Source organism: Eschrichtius robustus, chromosome 13 (assembly GCF_028021215.1).
Source record: "Eschrichtius robustus isolate mEscRob2 chromosome 13, mEscRob2.pri, whole genome shotgun sequence".
Taxonomy (NCBI): Eukaryota; Metazoa; Chordata; class Mammalia; order Artiodactyla; family Eschrichtiidae; genus Eschrichtius; species Eschrichtius robustus.
In genome coordinates this window covers 43,705,228-43,729,779 of record NC_090836.1, presented here as the reverse complement: position 1 = coordinate 43,729,779, position 24,552 = coordinate 43,705,228, and the positions used below count along the sequence as shown (strand labels likewise).

General features: G+C 40.7%; 1 protein-coding gene across 5 annotated transcripts in view; it reads right to left on the bottom strand.

Moving 5' to 3' along the window:
• The window catches only part of SCN8A (sodium voltage-gated channel alpha subunit 8), a 112,673-nt gene extending 89,538 nt beyond the window's left edge, over positions 1–23,135 (bottom strand). For all 5 annotated transcript variants that reach the window (XM_068561848.1, XM_068561850.1, XM_068561845.1 and 2 more), the window contains exon 1: positions 22,860–23,135. In XM_068561848.1, the coding sequence (XP_068417949.1) occupies positions 22,860–23,135 (276 nt within the window). The remainder of the gene's footprint in view (positions 1–22,859) is intronic.
• Between the last annotated feature and the right edge of the window lie 1,417 nt (positions 23,136–24,552).

Sequence of the window (24,552 nt, the reverse complement as noted above, 5' to 3'; positions counted from 1 at the left end):
GATTAAGAGAGATTAATTGGGCAGATAAAGGAGGAAGGGTTGGCAAGGAAAGGGACCAGCATAGGATTACAAAGGCACAGTAGCACAGAACTGTGGGTGTTTTCAGGGAATTGATAAGTAATTCAGTGTTGATGGAGGATAAAATAGAGAGGGGAAGCAGCAGACTGTGAAGCTGGAGAGATGTAGGGGCCTACTAGACTGAGTTCCTAAGGACACAAGGTCAGTGGCAAGTACACAGCCCTAGCATCTCACCGTGCAGGTGAAAAAAGCAAATGGTCCAATGCTAGCCATTTTAAGTAGGTTTTTGTTTTTGTTTTGTTTTTTAATTTAAAGCAATACATGTTCATAATCATAAAAAAAGGAAGAGAAGACAAGTTCCATCTCATTACCCAACAATAAACTTTGCTGCTTGTATATCTTTTCAAAACTTTTCTGTGTTAATATAACATAAATATAGCCTTAAAAAGACTCTCCTTCTCTCTCTCTCTCCAATGGGATTCTACCATAAACACTCTTCTGCACCTTGCATTAAAAAAATGAACCCAGGGGCTTCCCTGGTGGCGCAGTGCTTGAGAATCTGCCTGCCAATGCAGGGGACACAGGTTCGAGCCCTGGGCTGGGAAGATCCCACATGCCGCGGAGCAACTAGGCCCATGAGCCACAATTACTGAGCCTGCGCGTCTGGAGCCTGTGCTCCGCAACAAGAGAGGCCGCGATAATGAGAGGCCCGCGCACCGCGATGAAGAGTGGCCCCCGCTTGCCGCAACTAGAGAAAGCCCTCGCACAGAAACGAAGACCCAACACAGCCATAAATAAATAAATAAACCCAAAAGTTTAAAAAAAAAGAACCCTCACAAAGAAAAGCCCAGGACTAGATGGCTTCTCTAATGAATGCTACCAAATGTTTAAAGAGGAATTAACACCAATCCTTCACAAATTCTTCCAAAGAATAGAAGAAAAGGGCACACTTCCCAACTCATTCTGCAAGGTCAGTATTGCCTTGATACAAAACCATTACAAGAAAAGAAAACTATAGACTAATATCCCTTATGAATATAGATACAAAAAGCCTCAACAAAATACCAGCCAACAGTATCTGGTAGCATATAAAACAAGGATTATACACCACGACCAAGTGAGATTTATCCCAGAAATGCAACGATGATTTAACATATGAAAATCAATCAATGTAATACAACATATTAATAAAATAAAGCATAATTACTGCATGATCATCTCAATAGATGCAGAAAAAACATTTGACAAAATCCAATACTCTTTCATAATAAAAACATTCAACAAACTAGAAATAGAAGGGAACTTCCTTAACCTGATAAAGGGCATCCATGAAAAATCCACAGTTAACATCATTTTTAATGTTAAAAGACTAAAAGCTTTCTCCCTAAAACGAGGAACAAGGATTCCACTCTCACCACTTCCATTCAACACTGTACTGGATGTTCTAGACAAGCCAATTAAGCAAGTAAAACTATTTCTATTTGCAGATGAAATGATCTCGTACGTGGAAAACCCTAAGGAATACATACACACAAAACTATTAGAGCTCATAAACAAGTTCAGCAAGGTTCCAAGACACAAGACCAACATATAAAAATCAGTTGTAGTTCCATATACTAGCAATAAACAATCTGAAAATGAAATTAAGAAAACAACGCTATGGGGCTTCCTTGGTGGCTCAGTGGTTAAGAATCCACCTGCCAATGCAGGGGACACGGGTTCGAGCCCTGGTCCAGGAAGATCCCACATGCTGCAAAGCAACTAAGCCCGTGTGCCACAACTACTGAGCCTGCACTCTAGAGCCCGCGAGCCACAACTACTGAGCCTGTGAACCACAACTACTGAGCCCGCACACCACAACTACTGAAGCTTGCTCGCCTGGAGCCCGTGCTCTGCAACAGGAGAAGCTACTGCAATGAGAAGCCCGTGTACCGCCACGAAGAGTAGCCCCCACTCGCCGCAACTAGAGAAAGCCTGCGCTCAGCAACGAAGACCCAACACGGTCAAAAATAAATTAAATAAATAAATGTTTTAAAAATTATAAAAAGAAAAAAAAAAGAAAGAAAACAACTCCATTTACAAGAGCATCCAAAAGAATAAAACACCTAGGAATAAATTTAACAAAAGAAGTATAAGACTTATACACTGAAAACTATAAAACATCATTAAAAGAAATTGAAAAAAAATGTAAATAAATGGAAGGACATCTTGCACTCATGGACTGCAAGACTTAATATTGTTATGGTTCAATGCAATCTCTATCAAAATTTCAACTGCCTTTTTGGGCAGAAATTAACAAGCTGATCCTAAAATCTGTATAGAAATTTAAGGGAACCAAAATAGCCAAAACAATCTTGAAAAATAAGGACAAAGTTGAAGACTCACTTCTCCATTTCAAAGCTTACCACAAAGCTATAATAATCAAAACTGTGGTACTAACATAAGGATAGCCAAACACATCAGTAGGATAGAATTGAGAGTCCAGAAATAAACCCATACATCTATAGTCAATTGATTTTCGACAAGGGCGACAAGACAATTTAAAGGGGAAAGAGCAGTCTTCAATAAATGGTGCTGGGACAACTTGATAACCACATGCAAAAGAATGAATCTGAACCTCTATCTCACACCCGATATGAAAATTAACTCAAGATGGATCAAAGACCTAAATGTAAAGGCTAAAACTACAAAACTCATTGAAGAAAACATAGGTGTAAATCTTTATACCTTTGGATTAGGCAATGGTGTCATAGATGTGACACCTAAAGCACAAGCAACCAAGGAAAAAATAGATAAACTGGACTTCATCAAAATTCAAAACTTTTGTGCAGCAAATGACACTATTAAGAAAGTGAAAAGACAACCCAAAGGATGGGTGAAAATATTTGCAAATCATGTATCTAATAAGGGTTTAGCAGCCAGAATAGATTAAAAAAAAAAACAAAAACAGCTACGACTCGACAGTAAAAAGACAAATAATCCAAGTTAAAAATGGGTAAGGATTTGAATAGACATTTCTACAAAGCAGATATACAAACAGCCAATAAGCACATGAAAAGATATTCAACATTATTAGTCATTAGGGAAATGCAAATAAAACCACAATGAGATACCTCTTTACATCCACTAGGATGGTAATAATTAAAAAAAAGAACAAGGAAAATAACAAATGCTGGCAAGAGTATAAAGAAATTGGAACTCTATTACTGGCAGGAATGTAAAATTGTTAATCCACTTTGGAAAACAGTTGGCAGTTCCTCAAAAGTTAAACAATGAGTTACCACATGACCCAGCAATTCCACTCCTAGCTATATATCCAGGAGAACTAAAAACAGGCTCACACAAAAATGTATATATGGATGTTCATAAAAGCATTATTCAAAATACTGCAAGGGCTCCCCTGGTGGCGCAGTGGTTGAGAGTCTGCCTGCCAATGCAGGGGACACGGGTTCGAGCCCTGGTCTGGGAAGATCCCACATGCCGCGGAGCGACTAGGCCCGTGAGCCACAACTGCTGAGCCTGCGCGTCTGGAGCCTGTGCTCCGCAACAAGAGAGGCCGCGATAGTGAGAGGTCCGCGCACCGCGATGAAGAGTGGCCCCCACTTGCCGCAACTAGAGAAAGCCCTCGCACAGAAACGGAGACCCAACACAGCCATAAATAAATAAAATGAAATTTAAAAAAATAAAAAAATAAATAAAAATACTGCAGAAGTGGAAACAACTCATCAACTGACAAACAGGTAAACAAAATATGGCACACATCCATATAACAGGATACTCTCCAGTCTTAAAAGGATTGAAATTCTGACATATGCTACAACATGGATGAACCTGGAAGACATTATGCTAAGTGAAATAAGCCAGACACAAAAGGACGAATGCTATGTGATTCCACTTATCTGAGGTATCTAGAATTAGCAAATTCATAGAGACAGAAAGTAGAATAGAGTTTATGAGGGGCCTCAGGCAGGAGGGATGGAGAGTTATTGTCTAATGGGCAAAGTTTCTGTTTGGGATGATAAAAAAATTTGTGGAAATGGATAGTGGCGATGGTTGTACAACACGGTGGATGTATTTAATACCACTGAATTGTGCACTTAAAAATGGTTAAAATGGTAAATTTTGTGTTATGTATAGTTTACCACCATAAAAATATATTGAGCCTTGAACAACATGGGTTTGAACTGCTCAGGTCCACCTGTACGTGGATTTTTTTCAATAGTAAATCCTACAGTACTACCCGATCCACAGTCGGCTGCAGAAGCACAGGTACAGAGGAACCGCAGACACTAAGGGACCGCAGGTGTGGGGGACACTGCATGTTTGGAGGGCTGGCTATAAATAAACTATACGTGGATTTTCAACTATGCTGAGGGTCCATGGCCTTAACCCCTGCATCGTTCAAGGGTCAACCGTACATGATTACCTGAAAAGTGCCCAGTAAGGTGTTATTGATACACTTTTTAAAATCAGTTTTATTCCAAGCCAAATAACAGAATTAAGAATAGTAATAGCTAAAAGTGGTTCCCAACCCATTCTGAACTTCAGAAAGATTTAAGGAGCTTTTTGGAAAATAAGGACATCTGGGCCAAGAAAAAAAGAAAGAGAAGTTAAGTGTTTATACATGCTGCAACATGGCCTTGCAAAATCTTGAAAAGAGTTCAGACACAAAAGGCCACATATTGTACGATTTCGTTCACATGAAATGTCCAGAATAGGCAAATCTTGATGGAAAGTTGGTTAGTGGCTGCCTAGGGCTGGATGGAGAGGGGATTAGGAACTCGCTGCAAATGGGTCTCTTTAGGGTGATGAAAATGTTCTGAAACTAGATAGTGGTAATGCCTGCAAACCTTGTCAACAAAAAGCCAATGAACTGTACACTTTAAAATGGTGGATTTTCTAGCTTGTGAACTGTATCTCAATGAAAACAAAACACCACAAAAACACACACGAAAATGAACCATGTAAGAGGTATAAGACATATAAAAAGGTCTAAAGAATGATACCACAAACATTTATGCACCCCATCAGTTAGCCTAGGAAATAATGCCTTACCAATACTGCTCCTTTCTGCACTCCTTTCCAAATACACACTCTCCTTCCCACAGAGGTCAGTGATATTTTGAATTTGGTACTGAGGTCCCACTTTTTTGTGGTATATTTCCAGTTACTCTGAGCTCCCCCTTTTCTACACTCAGAGTTTGTGTCTTTCATTATTCTCCCAGCTCTTTTTGTACCCTCCCCCCTCCACCCTCCCCACCTACTCCTAGAACTAGGTTTCAAGCTCTTGGAGAGCAGGAACCAACCTCACTCATACTTCCTCCCACAGCTCCAATATAACGCTCAACCCAAGCACTCCCAATAAACGGTTGCTGGCAGATTTTTCAAAGTTCCTGTCCTCTCATCTTCTGCTCTTTCCTTTCCTAATCTGGCAGAGTCACACCAGTCTCTCCACAGTAGAAAAGCAGTGCTGGTACTGAGCCATATACATTCTGGAAATGCTCAATGCACCATCCCCAGTGTGAGAATGCACTGCAATAATATTCTTCCTGTACTAGAAGGGACTGGTTCCAGTGGGGTACGCTGCAGGGAAAGACTAATCCTGAAAGCAAGAGGAAGTAGTAGACTTGGGGTTAGGCTGAAAGAGGTCAAGGGCTGAGCTACGGCTCTTCCATATTTTGGCTTCCCAAAGAAACAATGAGCCCCGCACTTTCCCAAAACCCCCTCTCTGAAGTACTTGTACTCCTCTGTGTTTCTATAGCAACCACCTCTCTGAAAATGCCAAGCCTTTTAAATAACCTCCTCATTCAACCTCATAATATTCCCATGAAGTATGTGTGAAGGAGGGATTATTATCCTCTATGCATTTCACAAAAGCTCAGGAGAGGGACACCACCTATCAAAGGTCAGGCAGCAAGGAGCAACATATTATTCCAAGTTTAGAGCCTCTTTACAGCTTCTATTGTGCCAGATTGAGAGGCAGTTCAATGGGAATATGGCAGAGAATGAACCTGGTGTGGGGGATGGAGTCTCCGGTGAATGAGAAATTTGAGCCCCTGGGGTACACTGCATAAAAGCCTCAGCGACAACGAAAGAAGCACTGGCCCGTGTCCCAGGATCTAAAACCACCAGGCTGGGCCTTTACAAAATCACCCACCTGCCTTAGAAGAAGATAGGCAACAGGGTTTTTAAAAGTTAACAAACTCTGCACCTTCCCAATTTCTCATCTTTTAGTTTGGTCATGATGGAAAGATAGGTCTAGAGGAACCACTGAGGGTGTTTCCTATCTCAGAATCAGAGCCTGCACAGCACCTGGCATGGAGCAGATGCTCGATAAATGCCTGTTGCTTGGTGACTGAACAAATGCTTGTATGTCTGAGGTGAGGGAAAAGGAGAAGAGGAAAAGGAAAAGGAAGACGTTAGGAAACTGAAGTTGTTAGGCCTTGGTTGAAGAAAAACTAGGAGGTAGCTAGGATTCTGAATGAGTACAGTGCTGAGTTTGCAAGAAAGAGACTGAAGATCCTGAGGGAAACTAGGTCTTTTTAGTGAATTTTAAAACGATGGTTTTGTAGGTATAAAGGCTTCCTTATGGACATTTTATGTGTGAAGTAGAAATTTCATAATTAATTTGGATACTGAATACTGCATACAGAATAGTTTATCATCACTCCTTTCTAAATATTTACGTCCTCTATCTTTATCAAGTATAAACACAGGAGATATTTTTTCTATTCAAAGAGAAATAAACATCTAGCTTACACTAAACCTCCGGAAATGAAGGTGAATCCTCCATACTTCAAGCAGCAAGTTGTATTACAATGAAACATACTTTATTGTTAAAATAATTAGATTTACATACGCTTAATTCATATGCAGTTTTTCAAAGTTCATCTTTTGCATAAAGCAAGATGCTGTTTGGACCAACACAAGTTCTCAAAGCTTAGGAATCTCCTTTTAACACTGGGGCTTGCAGTGCTTATCTGAGAGATAGAATAGTATATATCAGGGGTCAGCAAACCTTTTTTGTAAAGGGTCAGATAGCAAATATTATAGGTTCTATGGGCCATACAGTCCCTGTCACAACAACCTGCCATTGTAGTTGCAAAAGTAACCACAGACAATATGTAAACAAATAAGAGTGGCTGTGTTCAAATAAAACTTTATTTACAGACAAGGAAATTTTAATTTCATAAAATTTTCACATATCACAAAATATTATTATGCTCTTGACTTTTCCCCAACCATTTAAAAATGTGAAAACCCTTCTTTTTTTTTTTTTTTAGCCACACCATGAGGCTTGTGGGATCTTAGTTCCCCAACCAGGGATGGAACCTGTGCCCCCTGCAGTGGAAGCACGGAGTCCTAAAGACTGGACCGCCAGGGAAGTCCCGCGAAAACCCTTCTTAACTCATGGGCTGTACAAAAGCAAATGGCAGAGCTGATCTGGGCCAGGGGTCAAGGTTGGCTAATCCCTGTTATATACTAACACCAGTTCTGACCTAAACCAGACTGGTTGCTTAAGAATGATCTGATTAGCTTTTTAAAAAAAAAAAAAAAAAAAAAAGCAGATTCAGAAGTCCCACCTCAGAGGTTCTGATAAACAAGCTGCAGAGGAATGTGTGCTCATCAGGATTTGAGAACTGCCACATCACCTGTCAGGTATTAAAACACATAGGTTGTCCTTCTTCACCTGCCTCTACCTGGCTGTATGGCCTGGGGGGAGCCCCTGCAGCTCTCTGGATCTCATTTTCCTCATCTCTAACATGAGAGAGGGGGCTGCCTGATGGGCGTGCCCAGGTCCTTTCCAGCTCTGACATCTGTGAGTCTACAATTTACAAAATACACAGAAGCATCCAATATTAAGTGCAACAAAGCAGCAAACCATACTTTTGAGGAGAAAACCTACTATTATTCATTCCTTCACATTACATCTTGGTAGAACTCTCCTGAGTTATTTATTTTGCTCCTTCAACTGAAACTCTGTCGAGTCCATGGTCAACAGTGCTTAATACTATCCTGACAACTATACTTATGTGGGCAGGGGGCAGCATGGGGCAGAAGTGTACCAGACAGAACTGTACCACGGGCTGCTTTTTCCCTGCCCTATATCCCCTACTTATACCCCCTGTTCTTAGCAGAACAGTGACTATGGGAGAGAGAATGGATAGGGATGACTGGTGATGGGTTGACTTTTAAAAAAATATAAACAAAAGCATTTTAAAGTCATACACATGGCTGATTTAAATCTCAGTAATCATTGTTAAACTGCTGGTAAGAATCCAGAAAAGGAGATTTGTCCCTTATTCAATACCGTGCTCCAACACCAGATCCTTTAAAGCTCAGGAGGAATGGGAAGGACAGCAAGCTTTGGATTCTTACGAGAATATTTCTTAAGCAACAGTCACTTGGCACCCATGAAGTCCAATAATATTTTACCTAATCTGTCTTAAATTAGATCTTTGTGAAGTAAATGAGTTAAAAGGGAAATTGAAATTGAATTGTGGTTTATGGCCCAAGGGAAAATATCAGTTTATAACAACAGCCACTGAATGTGTGTGAGCACAATGCCCATTAGGAGTGGTGGAACAGCTCTTTACAAGTTACGGCATGGAGTATTAATAAATGTGTCATGCCGGCATAAGACGAGCCTTCTGAAAAGCGCAGGCTTTTCATTTCTAATTAGCAATGTGGGGTTTGGAGCACACGATGGAGGAGCTTTGCCATTGCTAATGCAGGGTAAGAGATATTCTCTTCAGTCTACAATAAGGAGCAGGAACATTGTGCAAGGCCAGGTACGAGCTCATTCATATTCATGCCAAACAAATCCTAGCACACTGCAAACACAATACAATAAATGCACACAGTTACCAAAGTACTGCATGCAGCCAACTCATGAGCATTTCCCCACCCTCACCCCAGGACTGGATTAATGTTTTTAGCCATACAAAATGTATAAATTAAAGTAATAAAGGGTGGGTAAATATGAAAGGACATTACAGGGAAGAGTACTCAATGCAGGGGTGGAGTATATCACAGAACAGAAAGCCTCTTAGGGAAAGGTTTATTACCCAGCTCCTGGTTTGCTGTGGGACACAAGGCCCAGGAGAGCAGCTCTCCACCCAACCAAGTTCTCCCTCCCCTGAGAGGTCATCATCTCAACTGGGGCGAAGGTAACCCGCAGGCATCTGATGACCTTCTGGCTATAATGAACACCTAGGGCCTCAGGGATTGAGCTAATCTACGAGGGGGCAGTTGGGAACCAATATCCTTTGGCTCCATCTGGCTGCAACTGTTATCGACACTGATTTATGACTATCTCCCAGGGTTTGGACCCTAGATCCTAACTGTTCTGACTTCTGGAATTGCCTGATCCTCTCATTTTTAGCTGACTTCTAGCCTTAAATTCTTGCCTGCTAAACCTAATATATATATATACCTTTTTCTCCCAGACCTATGTACCTCTTCTGAACCAGGCAACTAGCTAATTTGACTTATAGTAGTTCTTAGCTCTTTCCTGCCTAACTATAAATTCTTAATTCTGCTACCTTCTACGGGGGCAAATCCTCTCTGCCTATTGGTTTCAGAGTGTGCATGCACAGAGAAGTACTCTTCTATCCAATAATAATACAAATATAGCTGATCTGAAAAACAGCTGTAACAGTGGTAAGAGCAGTAGCCAGTTGTCCACTAATCAATGCCTACAGTTTTTGGCATTCGCTTCTAAGTAACTATACAGCCAATACAGCAGGCAACAAATAAATGTCCTTTCAAATTTTCCCTGTTTTAATATAGAAAAACTTAACGCTAAATCTAAACAGATTCTACCTCAGACTAGGAAGCTGTTCAGAAATAAATGACCTGCACTGTCAAAATGACTACACCCTGTTGAAAAGGAGTCCTGATGCCTTTCTTAATGCTAATCTGCTCAGTGGGTCCCTCAAGTAAAATTACAATTATAGTCCCAATGTGTCCCAGGAAAGGCTCCAGCAAAGGCACAACTGGCCTGAATTTCCAGAGTACCTGTGCCCTGGTACCCAGCTTAGAAATACTGAACTAAAAAGCAGGACATCAGGACACAGGCAATTTTTATTTTCATTTAGGCTTATACTTCTGTTTGAACTATGAATTTAGAGCCCTAATCTTCCAAGTCTCTATTCCACTACACTGAGGAGTGAGCAAGAGAGACCTCTAAATCCCATATTTATATTCCTTTTATTCATTAATAATTGTATCTATGAGTCTATTTGAAGAAATAATAACATTTAGCAGGTATTAAGCAGGTACTATGCGGCAGGCACCCTACTGAGATGCCTTATACAATACCTGTCTCACAGCAACCACTTGATGAGGTAGGTACATTTTATAGATGATGAAATTGTAGCAAGACCACAAAGTTGTTCAGTGGTAAAACTTAGAACGGAACCAAGGCAGTCTAACTCCAAAGCCTATTCCTTTTTTCTTTATAAATTTATTTATTTTATTTATCTTATTTTTGACTGCGTCGGGTCTTCGTTGCTGCGCACAGCCTTCCTCTAGTTGCGGCGAGCGGGGGCTACTCTTCGTTGCGGTGCGCGGGCTTCTCATTGCGGTGGCTTCTCTTGCTGCGGAGCACAGGCTCTAGGCGCACAGGCTTCAGTAGTTGTGGCTACTAGAACGTAGGCTCAGTAGCTGTGGCGCACAGGCTCAGTTGCTCCGCGGCATGAGGGATCTTTCCAGACCAGGGCTCGAACCCATGTTCCCTGCGTGTTCCGCAGTGGCGGATTCTTAACCACTGTGCCACCAGGGAAGCCCCAAAGCCTACACTTAATTATCACACAATACTGCAATTTTTAAAAAACTTCAAAACTACTTATCAAATCTAACTCCTCACTTTACAGATAAGAAAGCAAGCACAGGGCGCTCTGCCCAAGCTGAGACCACAGAGGTGGGAACAGGAATAGAAGGGTTCCTCAGAGGCCAGGTTTCCTGGCTTCCAGTCCCGAAATCTTTTCAGCACACCAGGTCATCTGGTCCAAACCTCAGACCAATGAAGAAATCTTTTTTACTTACTACCTTTAACTCTGGCAAAAAGAAAAGCCCTTGCACATGCCACAGAGTTCACAGCAGCTATTTATGGTATTTTCCCAAGTTAAGCTCGACGCAGATAAGGCTAGCACCCCGTCTGTCTGTGGCTTTGCTGTTTCCCACTGCTTCTGCATACACTTCCTCATCTGGTTTGACCTTGTAACCCCATGCCCTCCAACCCACATTTGGAGCAGCTGACACCCACTTCCTGCCCACATCCTGGTCACAGGAAGCCATACCTGGCAGAACAGCAGCTGCTTCAGCTCTGAAACGGCATGCTGCTGCTCCCCAAGGCAGGGCGGCTCTGAACCTCCTACACGGCCACCCCTCCTCGCTGTCCTTCAATATGAGTTTGCTTTTGATCTCCTTCCCCCTTACGCTCTTGGGGGTACCCAGCCTGCAGCTGCTCTAGGGTAAAGCAAAAGGCAGGTTTATTATGTAAAGCATGTTAATGCCTCTCTTCACTGTACTCATATTCTAGAATTTATTCTCACTCTCCTTTCTCGTAGAATGCAGCAGAGTAGAGTGGTTTAGAGGCTTTGAGGCCACAAAGACCTGGATTCAAGGCCCAGCTCCATTGCTTACTAGCTGTCATGATTTTAGGCAACTAACTTAGGTTGCCAAGGCTAACTTTTCTTATTGATAAAAATAGTGATAACGATTGATAGTACCTACTTTATCAGATTATGAGGATTAAGTGAAAATTCACAAAAAGTCCTTACTACAGTGCCTGGCACAGAATAAGGACTCAACAAATGCGATTATGATAATGCCGTTGCTATCACACAGATCACTGCTGCTCCGTGGCACCACAGGTGGGGTAGCAGGAGGGGACTAAGGGGTAATATTCAAGTTACTTAGTATTCACACACTTGACATAAACCAGTAGGACACTTGTGCATAAGCTAGACCAAGAGTCCAAAGTCACTAGGACCAAAGTCACCGTACAGCTGCACTGGCTCAAAATGGGCCCCAGAGGTTATTTCAGACCTGAGAACTCTGGAAGCAGGAGAAAAAAAAAAAAAAAACAACTGGAAAAGTCTTCTCATCTTTTCTATATCTTAGATACCATGCTGAAGATATGATATGAAACAAATGAACTAAAAAAACCCATACTATATTCATATTGAGGCAGTGCAAAATGACAGAAATTATCTAAAAACGATAGTAAAAAACAAAACCCAAAAATCATCCTGCAATATACTCTATAGAGACAGCGTGATATGGCAGGAAGACCATGAGTATTAAATTCACATATCCCGGGAACTGAAACCTGGCTCTACCACACACTAGGTGAGGGAATTTCAGCAGCAAATTAACATTTCTGAGCCACAGTTTTTCTTACTTGTAAAAATGTGCAACATTCACTGATAGCTCCCTAAGTGATCCTCAAGGACTGTAGAAAATTGGAGAGTCAATGATGATACCTAGAATTTGGGTGGTATCATCAACTAAAGTAGCAGATGAAATAAGTAGGTTTGAGGGGAGAAAATAAGTTCAATTTTGAATACACTGAGTTACCTATGGGAAGTCCAGATAGAGATGCCTGGCAAGACACTGAATATTTAAGGAGTGCTCTAGGCTGGAGATACAGATTCAAGAGTAGTGAGAGAATGGATGAGATCAGCCAGGGAGAATTTGGCAGATGAGAGGAACACAGGCCAAGGACTGAACCCGTGGGAATGTCAACACTTAAAGGAAAGGTGGAAGAAATGAAGGAAAGAGAAGGAACAGTCCGAGATGTAAAGAGAATTAGGCCAAGGAAGTGAAGAACTGCAGGAATCAGGGAGTAATAAACAGTGTCAAATACAGCAGAGAGGTTCAGTGAGATAAGAACTGAAAAAATGTCCATTAGATCTGGCAATTTGAGATCCTGGAGGATCTTATATTGAGAATGCCAATAGAGCGGGGAGGATGCAGAGTCAGGCTGCAAGGATGGAGGAGTGGGTGGGAGATGTGTAGGTGGTGAGGGTGAGCAACGGCTACTCTTTAAAAGCTTCAATGGCATGAGAAGAGAGATTATACCTGCTGGAGATATGGGGTCAAGTGTGGGTTCATTAAGATGGGAGAGGCTTTTAGTATGTTTATAGGGTGAGGGGAAGAACCACTGTGAAAGGGAAAGATAGAAAGTACAGAAAAGAGAGGGGATAACTGAGAGAGGGAAGTGCTAGAGAAGGTTGGGAGGCATGGACGGGCTCAAAGGCACAGGGAGAGGGATTGACATTGAGCAGCAGATGGGTTGGGTACCTTATCCTCTGAAATGGGAGGAATATTTTATTCAAACTTCATTCCATAGGCCAAACTTTGTAGACTCACAAAGTGTCTGGAACAGGAGTGCCTCTTCAGAGCAGGTATCAAAAATTTTGCTAGAATCAGTTGACAGAAAATGCCATATAATGGGGAAATTCTAATCTTGAATTGTGTCAAATAGGGTTATATATAAAGAATTTACAACTCATGTGAATTTGGAATGAATCAGTAAGAGAAGCATTCCCTGCATAATGACATCACAGTCTTACTCTCTTTTACTAAGAAGGGATTTAAAATATGGCTAATTATAGTGAGAAGATGATCAATATCACTGTAATCTTGAGAATCCTCCAACATTTATATGGTCATTATTAAGTATCCCATTCAACAGGTTAATTCTTTTTTTTTTTAAATAAATTTATTTATTTATTTTAAATTTTTGGCTGCGTTGGGTCTTTGTTGCTGCACGTGGGCTTACTCTAGTTGCGGTGAGCGGGGGCTACTCTTCGTTGCAGTGCGCGGGCTTCTCATTGCAGTGGCTTCTCTTGTTGCAGAGCACAGGCTCTAGGCATGCAGGCTTCAGTAGTTGTGGCACACGGGCTCAGTAGCTATGGCACACAGGCTTAGTTGCTCCGCAGCATGTGGGATCCTCCTGGACCAGGGCTCAAACCCGTGTCCCCTGCATTGTCAGGCGGATTCTTAACCACTGTGCCACCAGGGAATTCCCCAACAGGTTAATTCTTGATAGAATGAAAAGATTTCATAAACTACACCCTGGAGAAACCATCAGAGATTAATTCCTAAAATTACCAGTCAGCGTAATGTTATGGCTCAGGTGATTAGCTAATAATACACACCCAAGAATTCAGGTAAAAGTTGTCTCTTATACGCTATGTGGCTCAGAACCTTGGAACTGCAAATTAGGACTTGTACAAGGACTAGAGAAGACCTGAGGTTCTTTTCTGGGGAAAATGCTAGGTTTATCTACAGGTGCCCCTGTAGCTCACACTAATGTTGAAATGTATTGAACTCCTGCCTATGTAAAAATCTAACATTGGCAAACTCAGTGGAGTGACAATACTGGCTTTTAAACAACTCAGAATATCTGTGGTATGGGTCCTTTTAAAGATTATAATTTAGTACTTGCTAAAAGCGTATTTAAGACACTGAATGTTTAAGAGAGCATGTAGCCTTTGACTCTCCTGCATTCTCTAAGTTTGGGTCTCTGTACCAAGTTAGAGCACCACAATCTTTAAGGTACCTGGACTATATTAAATTCATTAATGTACCTATTGTTATCTGTAATAACTTTATTTCTTTACTTGTCTATTATCTGTCTCCCCAACAAAAACTAACTTCCAGGGCTTCCCTGGTGGTGCAGTGGTTGAGAATCTGCCTACCAATGCAGGGGACACGGGTTCGAGCCCTGGTCTGGGAAGATCTCACATGCCGCGGAGCAACTAGGCCCGTGAGCCACAATTACTGAGCCTGCGCGTCTGGAGCCTGTGCTCCGCAACAAGAGAGGCCGCGATAATGAGAGGCGCGCGCACCGTGATGAAGAGTGGCCCCCACTTGCCGCAACTAGAGAAAGCCCTCGCAGAGAAACGAAGACCCAACACAGCCATAAATAAATAAATAAATAAATAAATAAATAAATAAATAAATAAATAAATAAATAAATAAATAAATAAATAAATAAATCCAAAAGTTTAAAAAAAAAAAAACTAACTTCCAGGAGTAGTATATAGAGCTTGCCTGCTTTGTTCCCAAGGGTATGGAACAGAACGTGGGTATAAAGAAAACACTCACTAACAATTGATCAAATTATCAAATGAAGGACTGAATGCTCAGCTCTTTCCTTAAGCTTCTACAATCAATCACAAATTCCTATCAATTTATCTCTACATCACTTCTGACTTCACCTATTCCCCTTACTTTTCACTTCCACCACCACAGTTCAGACCCTCACTACTTCATGGCCGGTCGCTCTGTCCCAGTTCTCTTTCCCTCTGGTTTATCCTACACATCACTGCCACATTCACCTCCTCAAAACACAACTTTGATCACATATCCTTACTCCCATTCAAAAGCCTTCAGTAGGGCTTCCCTGGTGGCGCAGTGGTTGAGAATCCGCCTGCCAATGCAGGGGACAAGGGTTCGAGCCCTGGTCTGGGAAGATCCCACATGCTGCGGAGCAACTAAGCCCATGCGCCACAACTACTGAGCCTGCACGCTAGAGCCCACGAGCCACAGCTACTGAAGCCCGCGTGCCTACAGCCTGTGCTCCGCAACAAGAGAAGCCACCGCAATGAGAAGCCCGTGCACTGCAATGAAGAGTAGCCCCCGCTCGCCACAACTAGAGAAAAGCCTGCGTGCAACAACGAAGACCCAACGCAGCCAAAAATAAATAAATAAATAAATTTATTAAAAAAAAAAAAAAGGCTTCAGTAGTTTTCTATTGCTTACCAAGTGAAGACCAGACTTCTCAGTCTAACACTGTAAGTCCTCCATGACTTGGCTCCAGCACCCCCTTCTGAGACTTAATCACCCAACTCCCCGAATTCCAATCAAATTAGACGATTTAGCTTTCTCTTACATTGTCCTATGCCCTCGTTTCTAAGCCTTTGTTTATATTGTTCTTTCTGCCTAGAATGTTTCAGTCTATCCCTCTTTTCTAAAATCCAAATATTATGCCTACTATGAAGTAATAAGGCCCTTTCTGAGGCCCCCTCGTCAAAAGTGATACCACCCTACACACTACCATGTTATAAGCTATGTAAGGGTCAAAAATGGACTTTATTAATCTGTGTTTCCCCCAAAAGAGCCCAATACCCACAAGGTCTCACACATAGGAAGTATTCAAGAAGTATCTGTTGAATAAATAGATCATATTTTATATGAGACAACCCAAACTGGTATATACCCCACGTCAGCTTCTCTCATTTCCTTTATAGTCGGTTAATACAGGGAGGGTAACACAACTCCCACAGACGAGAAAGAAGCAAAACATTTAATAAAGGTAGACATGACAGAACAACTTAGAATATTCAGGAAATAACATCCTTTGTATAATAAAGACTTGATACCAATAAATCAAGAAGGGCACTAGGTAGAAGCTATTACCTAATGGTCTTTGATAAAGTCCCTGATAATTCTAAGGTTCTACAAGAGGAGAGTTAAGACTGGTGGCACTTACCAACTAGTAATTCAGCCATCCGAAAATCCCCTAAAATGTCAGGAAACCCATTTCTTGATCTAATTCCTCAGCCCCTAAAGGAAACTAATTCTTCAGGAAAGGAAAAGATATATTGATAATCAGTCTTTTTCCCCCTAGAGTTCCATTCATTTTGGTAGATGGGAAAACTTTTCATTAGGAAAAAAAAATCATAATGTCACCTTTCATGTTCAAAGCACTTAGAAAACTACATAGTGTTTCCACAGGCATTATCTCATAAGATTGACTCATTCATTCAACAAATACGGATTGAACACTTACTATAGGGCACGCACTGCTCCAGCTAATGAGCATACAAGAGAATGAACAACAAACAAATAAATATATGCTAGGTGTATAATGGAGAAAAATGAAGGAGGGCTAGCACAATAGGCTGTTTTGTTTTGTATAGTGTAGGCAAGATATAATCTTCACAACAACACTGTAGAATAGGTGGGATATTAGCTATTAGCATAATCTTAATTTTCTATACGAGGGAGACTGAGATGCTGAATGGTTAAGTGACATGCCCAAGATCATCTAGAATTAGGTGGAAATGGGATTAGAAATAAGGTTTCCCAACTCCTGGTCTATTGCTAAGGCTATAAAAGAGGAATCTGATTTAAGATTGTTTAATTAAATTCCTTTTCCTCTAGATAATGATACTTGGAGAATGGAAAAGAACCCCATACCACGCACTTCCTTAACCCACCACCCTGAGAATGGCCTTCCTCCCATTCGCTCACAAGCATTTGCCTCAATTTGATTTGGTGAATAAAACAATGGAAACATTTTGTTATTCTATACTGTTGCAAAACGGTTTTTTTAAACAAAATAAAACGTCTAGTTTTAAAACATCTAGTTTTCACTCAAAACAGAAAGCAGCATCTAGGCCTATTGTGCAACAACAGGCAATCCAACACTTGATTAGCAATACTTCAAATCACACCTAATGAACATAAACTCTCCTTTAACAGCCTGTCTCCACTCTGCACACCTGTTGAAGGTGTGTGAAACTAGATTCAGCAAGGATTTTCTGCCAGGAGCTCATGGGCATGCATGCATGCATGCAGCGCGCGTGCGTGCGTGCGTGTGTGTGTGTGTGTGTGTGTGTGTGTGTGTGACTTAAGAGTTCTTCATTTGAGGAAGCTGATGGCATTAATATTAGGGAGGTAAGGAAAAAACTGTAAACATTGCTGGGAACAGGGTGCCCTGCCATACCTAACCTGAGTTACAACTAAAACCCACTTCTTAGGGCTGGGATCTTAATGTATTATAGAAATTCAGGAGGAGGAATCCGTTCCAATGTAAACCATCAAGTTAGGCTATAAGGAAGAAGAGGCCTCAGGGCTATAGGCCTAGACAAATGGGTAGAGTGTCGAAAGGTGAAGTTAAAGGATAGAGTACATTCCAGAAGAAGGGGATGGAGACCAGAAGGCAGGCGACACCAGGGAAACAGAATAGTTTGCAACAGCTAAAACATAATATGTGATAGGCATAACATGTGAAATACAATTAGAAAGATATAGACATAAGCACAACTCTTACTTTGCATATATTGTAGATAAGGAAATTTGAAGCCCAGAGAATTTAAGTGATTTGGCCAAGGGCAGACAAGAGGCAATGGTAGAACTAAAATGAGGTTTTCTATTCCCAGTTAGGTGCTCTTTTCACTATATCATTCTGCTGGTAGGCTGGGGGGTTGGTGGGGGCTAAGAAATAATCTTCCTTTAAAAAGCAAAAATATGTGAAGAGGTTAAGTAAATTCCCTCCAAATTACATGTCCAGCTGAACAGTGGTAGCAGTATTGATACTGAGCCCATGTCTCTGGAACAAGTTGTCTAGGTTGCTAGACTACTCAGAGCTCCTTCACTTGAGAAGGTAAAATACTGGAGCTAACACAAATGCCATCCTTTCCCCCAGAAGCACTGCATTTCTTAGGACCCATCCTAAGAAGGGTTATTAAACCACAGGGATTATCAGGGATGTGAATGAAAAAGCAGGTTTTTTTCTCTCTCCGTATCTGCATGCCTCACTTCAGAAGAACTGAGCCAACCGAGGCTGAGGATCAATCAATGAAAAATTAGAAAAGTGGAAAACTAGAAATATGTTGTAACAAACTGAGAGTTAGGAGGTGTTCGCAACTACTTTTGACAAAGCATTTCACCTTATTAAATTTATAAAATGAGGAGGCTGAACTAGATGATGTCTAAGGCTACCATATTCTAATTTTCTTTGATTCTAGCTTGACTCCAATTTGCAGGAAAAGACAGACATGAAAACTTGAAGGTAAAATGAACTTTGGGAAACCATACGTAATTTTTTAATGCAATAGATATGTGCCCAATTTAAAGGAACATAATCAATCCTGTAATTTGGATTTTTGTTTATAGGGCTTTCTTATGAGAGGGCATATCCACTGAACAAAAAGGACACCAATAACAATTATTGGTCTTAAGAAACAGGAAAAAGGGTAGGAGCCAACTCTGAAGGCCTTCTTTCAACTTAATCCACTGACTTTCTTGCTGCCCCACTTAAGACAGTTCTTAGGACTAAACACGGCCATTTAAAATTCAACAAGTTGTTATTAAGCATTGGAGAGTATATTTTGTAGTAAAGATAGAAAGACACTTCGAGCAATAGAGAAGAAGTCCTTGATTTGATTTACCAAAAAGCATGTGGAAGGGGAGAAATGAACCGAGAATTTACCCTGATAAAACTTAAGATCCCATAGTATGAAAGAAGGGAAAACAAATAACAAAATTAAGACTTCAATTGGCTTAAGAAAATAGCAGAAAGAAAACCAAGAGCAAAGGCCTTCAGGACAGTTCAAGTTCCTAAAATACCTATTTGTTTTTGCTTGTACATATACAGTATAAAGAAACTCTGGAAGATACTACTAACAATGGTTACCTGTGGCAGAGAGGCAGGAAGTGGGCTGATGAGAGAGAGGTGTAAAGGGGAGACTTTTTACTCAATATCTTTTTTACTGAATACCTTTTCTTGAATTTTTAACCATGTAAATATATTACCTATTTTAAAAATTAAATAAACTAAAAAGTTTAAATGTCCTGGAAATTCAATCATTTTCAGGTGACACTCGATAAACAAGAAAGTCAAAGAATGGAGACATTCGAACAAAGTACCAAGAGGCAAGGAAAATGTTGTAGCACTGGGCGTTCTGAGACAATCCAAAGAGAGGATGATCTGGATTGTTCCGGGGACCATCTGGGAAAGTCAGGTGAAATACAATATGGACACCACCAAGAAGCTTACGAGAGCTCAAACCAGCACCAGCTGGTACAATGGTGTCTTGAAAATGTGATACACATGTTTTATGACCCTGTGTCCCTGGACAGTGTGAAATCCGCAATGGGATGAAACCAGAACTTTACTAACAGAGAACTAGTTTTCTTTTACCCTCTAAAATAAAGAGAGAAGGAAATGAGAAACCAGTTTCTATGAGAGTCACAAAAATGATCAATCAGGTAGAAAACGAGACCTATGAGGAAAAAATAAAGAAACCCACTTGTACCATTAAGCAAAGAAAAGAAATTCTACTTTGCAAGTATTATTTAAGGCAGCCCTTGAAAAACAAATGGAAGGGAATGCCCTCTTAAAGTCCTTTCTACTCTCAGGATATTTCGATATGTGGGTTGATTCCCAGCGTGCTTCCTTGTAGGGGAGACCTCGCTAATTTGGCCCAGTGAAAGGCCTAGTTAGTAAGACATATTAGTAATGCCAGTGAATATATGCAAGTGAACTTGAACAAGCACATTATTTTTAATCAATTGAAAAACCCTTTATTTAAAAATACAAATAATACCTTGAAGTGCTACTAATGTTCTTTCTTGTCATAAGTGTTCGTTTGCTTTTAATAATCATTAAGCTAAGCATTTATGTTTTATGAATTTTTCTGCATGGTGGTATATATTTCAGTTTTTTTTTTAAAAAAAGAATTTAAAGAATACAATTAAAGTTATCCTTTCCACAAACTATTTACCCTTGTGGTGAGGTCAAACGCTGAAGTCAGATTTTCTATCATGAAGAGCCAGTCCCCTATTGGAGTGCCATCAACATCTGGCCTACCCAAAAAAGAGTACCCATTAGGGCCAGAGACCACTCTCTTTGGGTCCTCACTCCCAAGCTAGGAGCACTGAAATCTAAGGCACTGGGAATGGAAAGAGGCTGTCTATAAGGCAGGAACCAGGGAAAAAGGCATGCAAAGGAAAACTAGGCTCTGACAATGAATAGCTCTCTACATTTTTCATATATTAGTCAGGTTTAACAAAAGGAAGTTTAATTTGCATCTGAGTTAGAAAAACAAATAGTTCAAATAAAAGCAAAGAGGTCTCAGGCACCTGAAAGGCCAGAGTCCCAAGGGCTTTACCTATCTGCTCATTGCCATAAGAGTATTTTCTGAAAAAGTTATACCAGTTGGCCAAACTTATCTAAAAAGGCACGACCTAAACTCTGTGTTTTGTTATTTCTTTTTACCTCTACTAAGACTAAGGATGCAAGGGGCAGGAAAGAGGAGGGAAATATATCTTAAAATATTTCAAAATTTTACAATCAATGAAATATTTTTTTAAAAACAGCACAAGATTCCATGTTCCCTTATTCACTAACCCAGAAAGTTAAAACCTTGTCTCCTTCCTCACCCACCTACCCCCATTCATCAAAGGCCCAGATTAAATAGTTAGATTTTAAAAAAAGGATAAGTAAGTGAGGAAATCAATGACAGTTTATGGAAACTTACTTAGACCCAGGATTTGACATTTGAAAAAGTCCTTAGAAGTCTCGTCCGACTTCTCAATTTCTACATGAGAAATCTAGGCCCAGAGAGGTGAAATGACTTGCTAAAGGACATGAACTAGTTTTGAGAAGATTTTTTTCTTTATCTACTACTTTCTTTTCCCATGAACTATTTGTGGTAGCTTGAAAAATACACATACTAAAGAAGGAAACTATAAATAATAAACATGGTGAATTATGGTAGAGTGGGGATTTCTTACTTCTAGTCTACTTTTCTCTATATCATATCATGTTTTGTTCCTTAAACATTCTAAATTTCCCAGTGGAAGTTACAGGCTACTGATTCTACTTTTTCCTATTACGTAGCTGTTCTGAGCTGCAACAGAAGCACATGGGTAAAGGGCCATTTTACGTAGACAACGTCTTAACTAGTTTTGCCATTCAGACCTAAGATGCCTCCACAACTATAGCTAAATCAAGAGATCTGTTCACCTCAAGTCTTACTTCTGTCCCATTATTAAGACAAACAAACAGAAATTTCTTCCATTACTGAAAGACTAAAAGGCAATTTAGTTAACGGCAGTTTATAAGACAGTTTTGTTAATAAAGGTAGTTCAGTTAAGCTTTATATTTGTAAATATATAATTACACAAAGCCTTTTCACCCTTCATCTGGAAACACCTATGGATTTAATTCTTTAAATGACATCTGTCAAATGGGGGATCCCTAAAATGGTATCTGATGTCAGTCTTCAGTATTCAATGGCTAATTACTTGGCCATTGGATTAACTGGGGGCTCTGCTTCTTTACGTGTTGCCGAGTTTCAAAAGATAATCGTGAGAAAGAAATCCAAGGTTTGGTCAAACATTTGTTAGGGAAATCTGAAACTCTTGGCGAAATGAAGATTGGTATTTCTCTCACTCATGCTTCTTACTAGCAGGAATAGCAGAATTGACTCTATGTAAGAATCAGTGCTCGCTGAACCCAGACAACTGTGTAACAAGGCTACAGACCTGGTCTCCTCATTGGCCCAGTTTGGTTTACTCTATTCTATTCCTGTCCCCAAAGGCTACGATCTAATGTCACAAAGGGGGCTAGGTAAGCAGACAAAGCCATCATCTCCATTATATTAACAACAGGCTCCGTTGATGCTGCAATAATAACATCGTCTTTATATTTAAAGATAGAATTCTGAATGGGTGAGCAAGAGTCTACAGGGCTGTGCCATCTCTCACTATGCCATCTTTCTTGTACTCTATTAAACAGTCCCATTTCATGTATGTCCCCCCCCCCTTTTTTTCATCAATCTTTTTCTACTGTCAAATCAGAAAAAGGAGCCAAAAACAGAAGTCTTATTAACAGACTGAAAAGTACCAAGACCCATAAATGACCCTCAGCAGCAATTAAACCAAAGAAAGAATCGCCGTAAACTGGAACGGAAACAAAAGGCTAACTACTTATCCAAACTCGGGCAAAGACACAGCTCTTTCTCCCCATCTCCCCTCCGCCTGTTAGGAAAGGGGCATCTGAAGCTGCTGCTCCTCCTCCTCCAACTCACTTTCTGCGTCAAATAGTACGGGTCAAAGTCCTCCAGGGGAACCGCAACCAGGCCTTGGGGGATGTCCCCATAGATGAAAGGCAAACTCTTCCCCGCTTCCAGGTCACTGTTTGGCTTGGGCTTGCTGTCCTCGTCATCTTCCCGATGACTGCCATCGGCCTTTGGCGGTTTCTTGAGCTTGCTCTCGGCAATGCGCCTCTCAATGTTGGCCAGTGACTCAGGGGTGAAAGGCTTGAAACTATCAGGGCCTGGTGGTGCGAGCAGCCGCGCTGCCATCTTCTCATCCTGCAGCAGCTTCGTTAGTTATGCTGCGTCCAGGACAGGTCAGCTCTGGAAGAAACGGCAACACAGACAGCATTAATCCATCGCTGCTCTAAAAAGAGGCCAGACCAAACCATCTCACTCTCAACCTTTATTCACAACCTTCGCAACACAGAGTTGCTTCCATGACATGGTTATTTTTCTCTTCAGAAAGTCTGTGGCATGGATGGACGAGGCAATGCCCATAACCACCCCTCAGGGGAATGAGCAGCCAAGGAGATCAAAACATGGGAGTCTCCTGAATGGCTAGTTTTTATTATTGACTTAGATGCGGCTCACAGTTAGTAACCACGTACAGCTACAAAGATACATTCCATACCCTCTATGCTTAGTGAAATGAGTCAGACAAAGACAAATACTGTATGATATCACTTACATGTGGAATCTAAAAAATACAGCAAAAACTAGTGAATATAACAAAAAAGAAGCAGACACAGATATAGAGAACAAACTAGTGGTTACCAGTGGGGAAAGGGAAGGAGGAGAGGGGCAATAAAGGGATTAAGAGGTACAAACTATTAGGTATAAAATAGGCTACAAGGATATATTGTACAACATGGGGAATATAGCCAGTATTTTTTATAATAACTATAAATGGAATATAACCTTTAAAAATTGTGAATCACTATATTGTACACCTGTAACTTATATAATATTGTATAGCAACTATGCTTCAATAAAAAATAAAGTGATTTTCTTATAGACAACATTAAAAATATATATATTCCGTACCCTCGAGTAATTTCTATTCTAAATGAATAAGGTATGTTTAACATGACCGAGAGGCACCTATTAGCTTTGGAATCCTTATATGCTCAAGTCATCTTCCTTTCCTAGAACTCTGCTCCCTAAAGAAACACTCTTTTTCCAAGGACAACACAAGGGTAAACTGTCACTCTTTTCAAATTTCAGTTTCTGAAAACACTAAACCCTTCAAAACTTTGGAGGCACAAAAATATAGATAGAAATGCTTCCATTTGCTTTGGCTCTTGTGTTTCAAGTTCTTCTTCAATTCACCAAGGTTTGTAAAATCCATCCGGTATAAAAGTCCAGAAGTACCTGCTCTGATGACCAAGCTCATGCCAGGGACAAACACAAAGCGCTTTCCTTCATGGAGAGGGCAGATATTGCTCTACGTACCTCCCACTCAGCAACAGGAAAAGCAAATGGGAGAGGAATCTTAGAGACCTTCCTCTGATGCACCAGCCCTGCAGCACTGCAGGGTGAACGACGGCAGAAAGGCCCCTGAGCGGGGCTCACGCCAGAAGGACAGGAAGTGAGAACTGAATCACAAACCAAATCCCTTTCTAAACAGAGAAACTGAAGTAGTGCCATACTAGAGCCAAAGACTTCTAAGCATGGTATTTGAAAA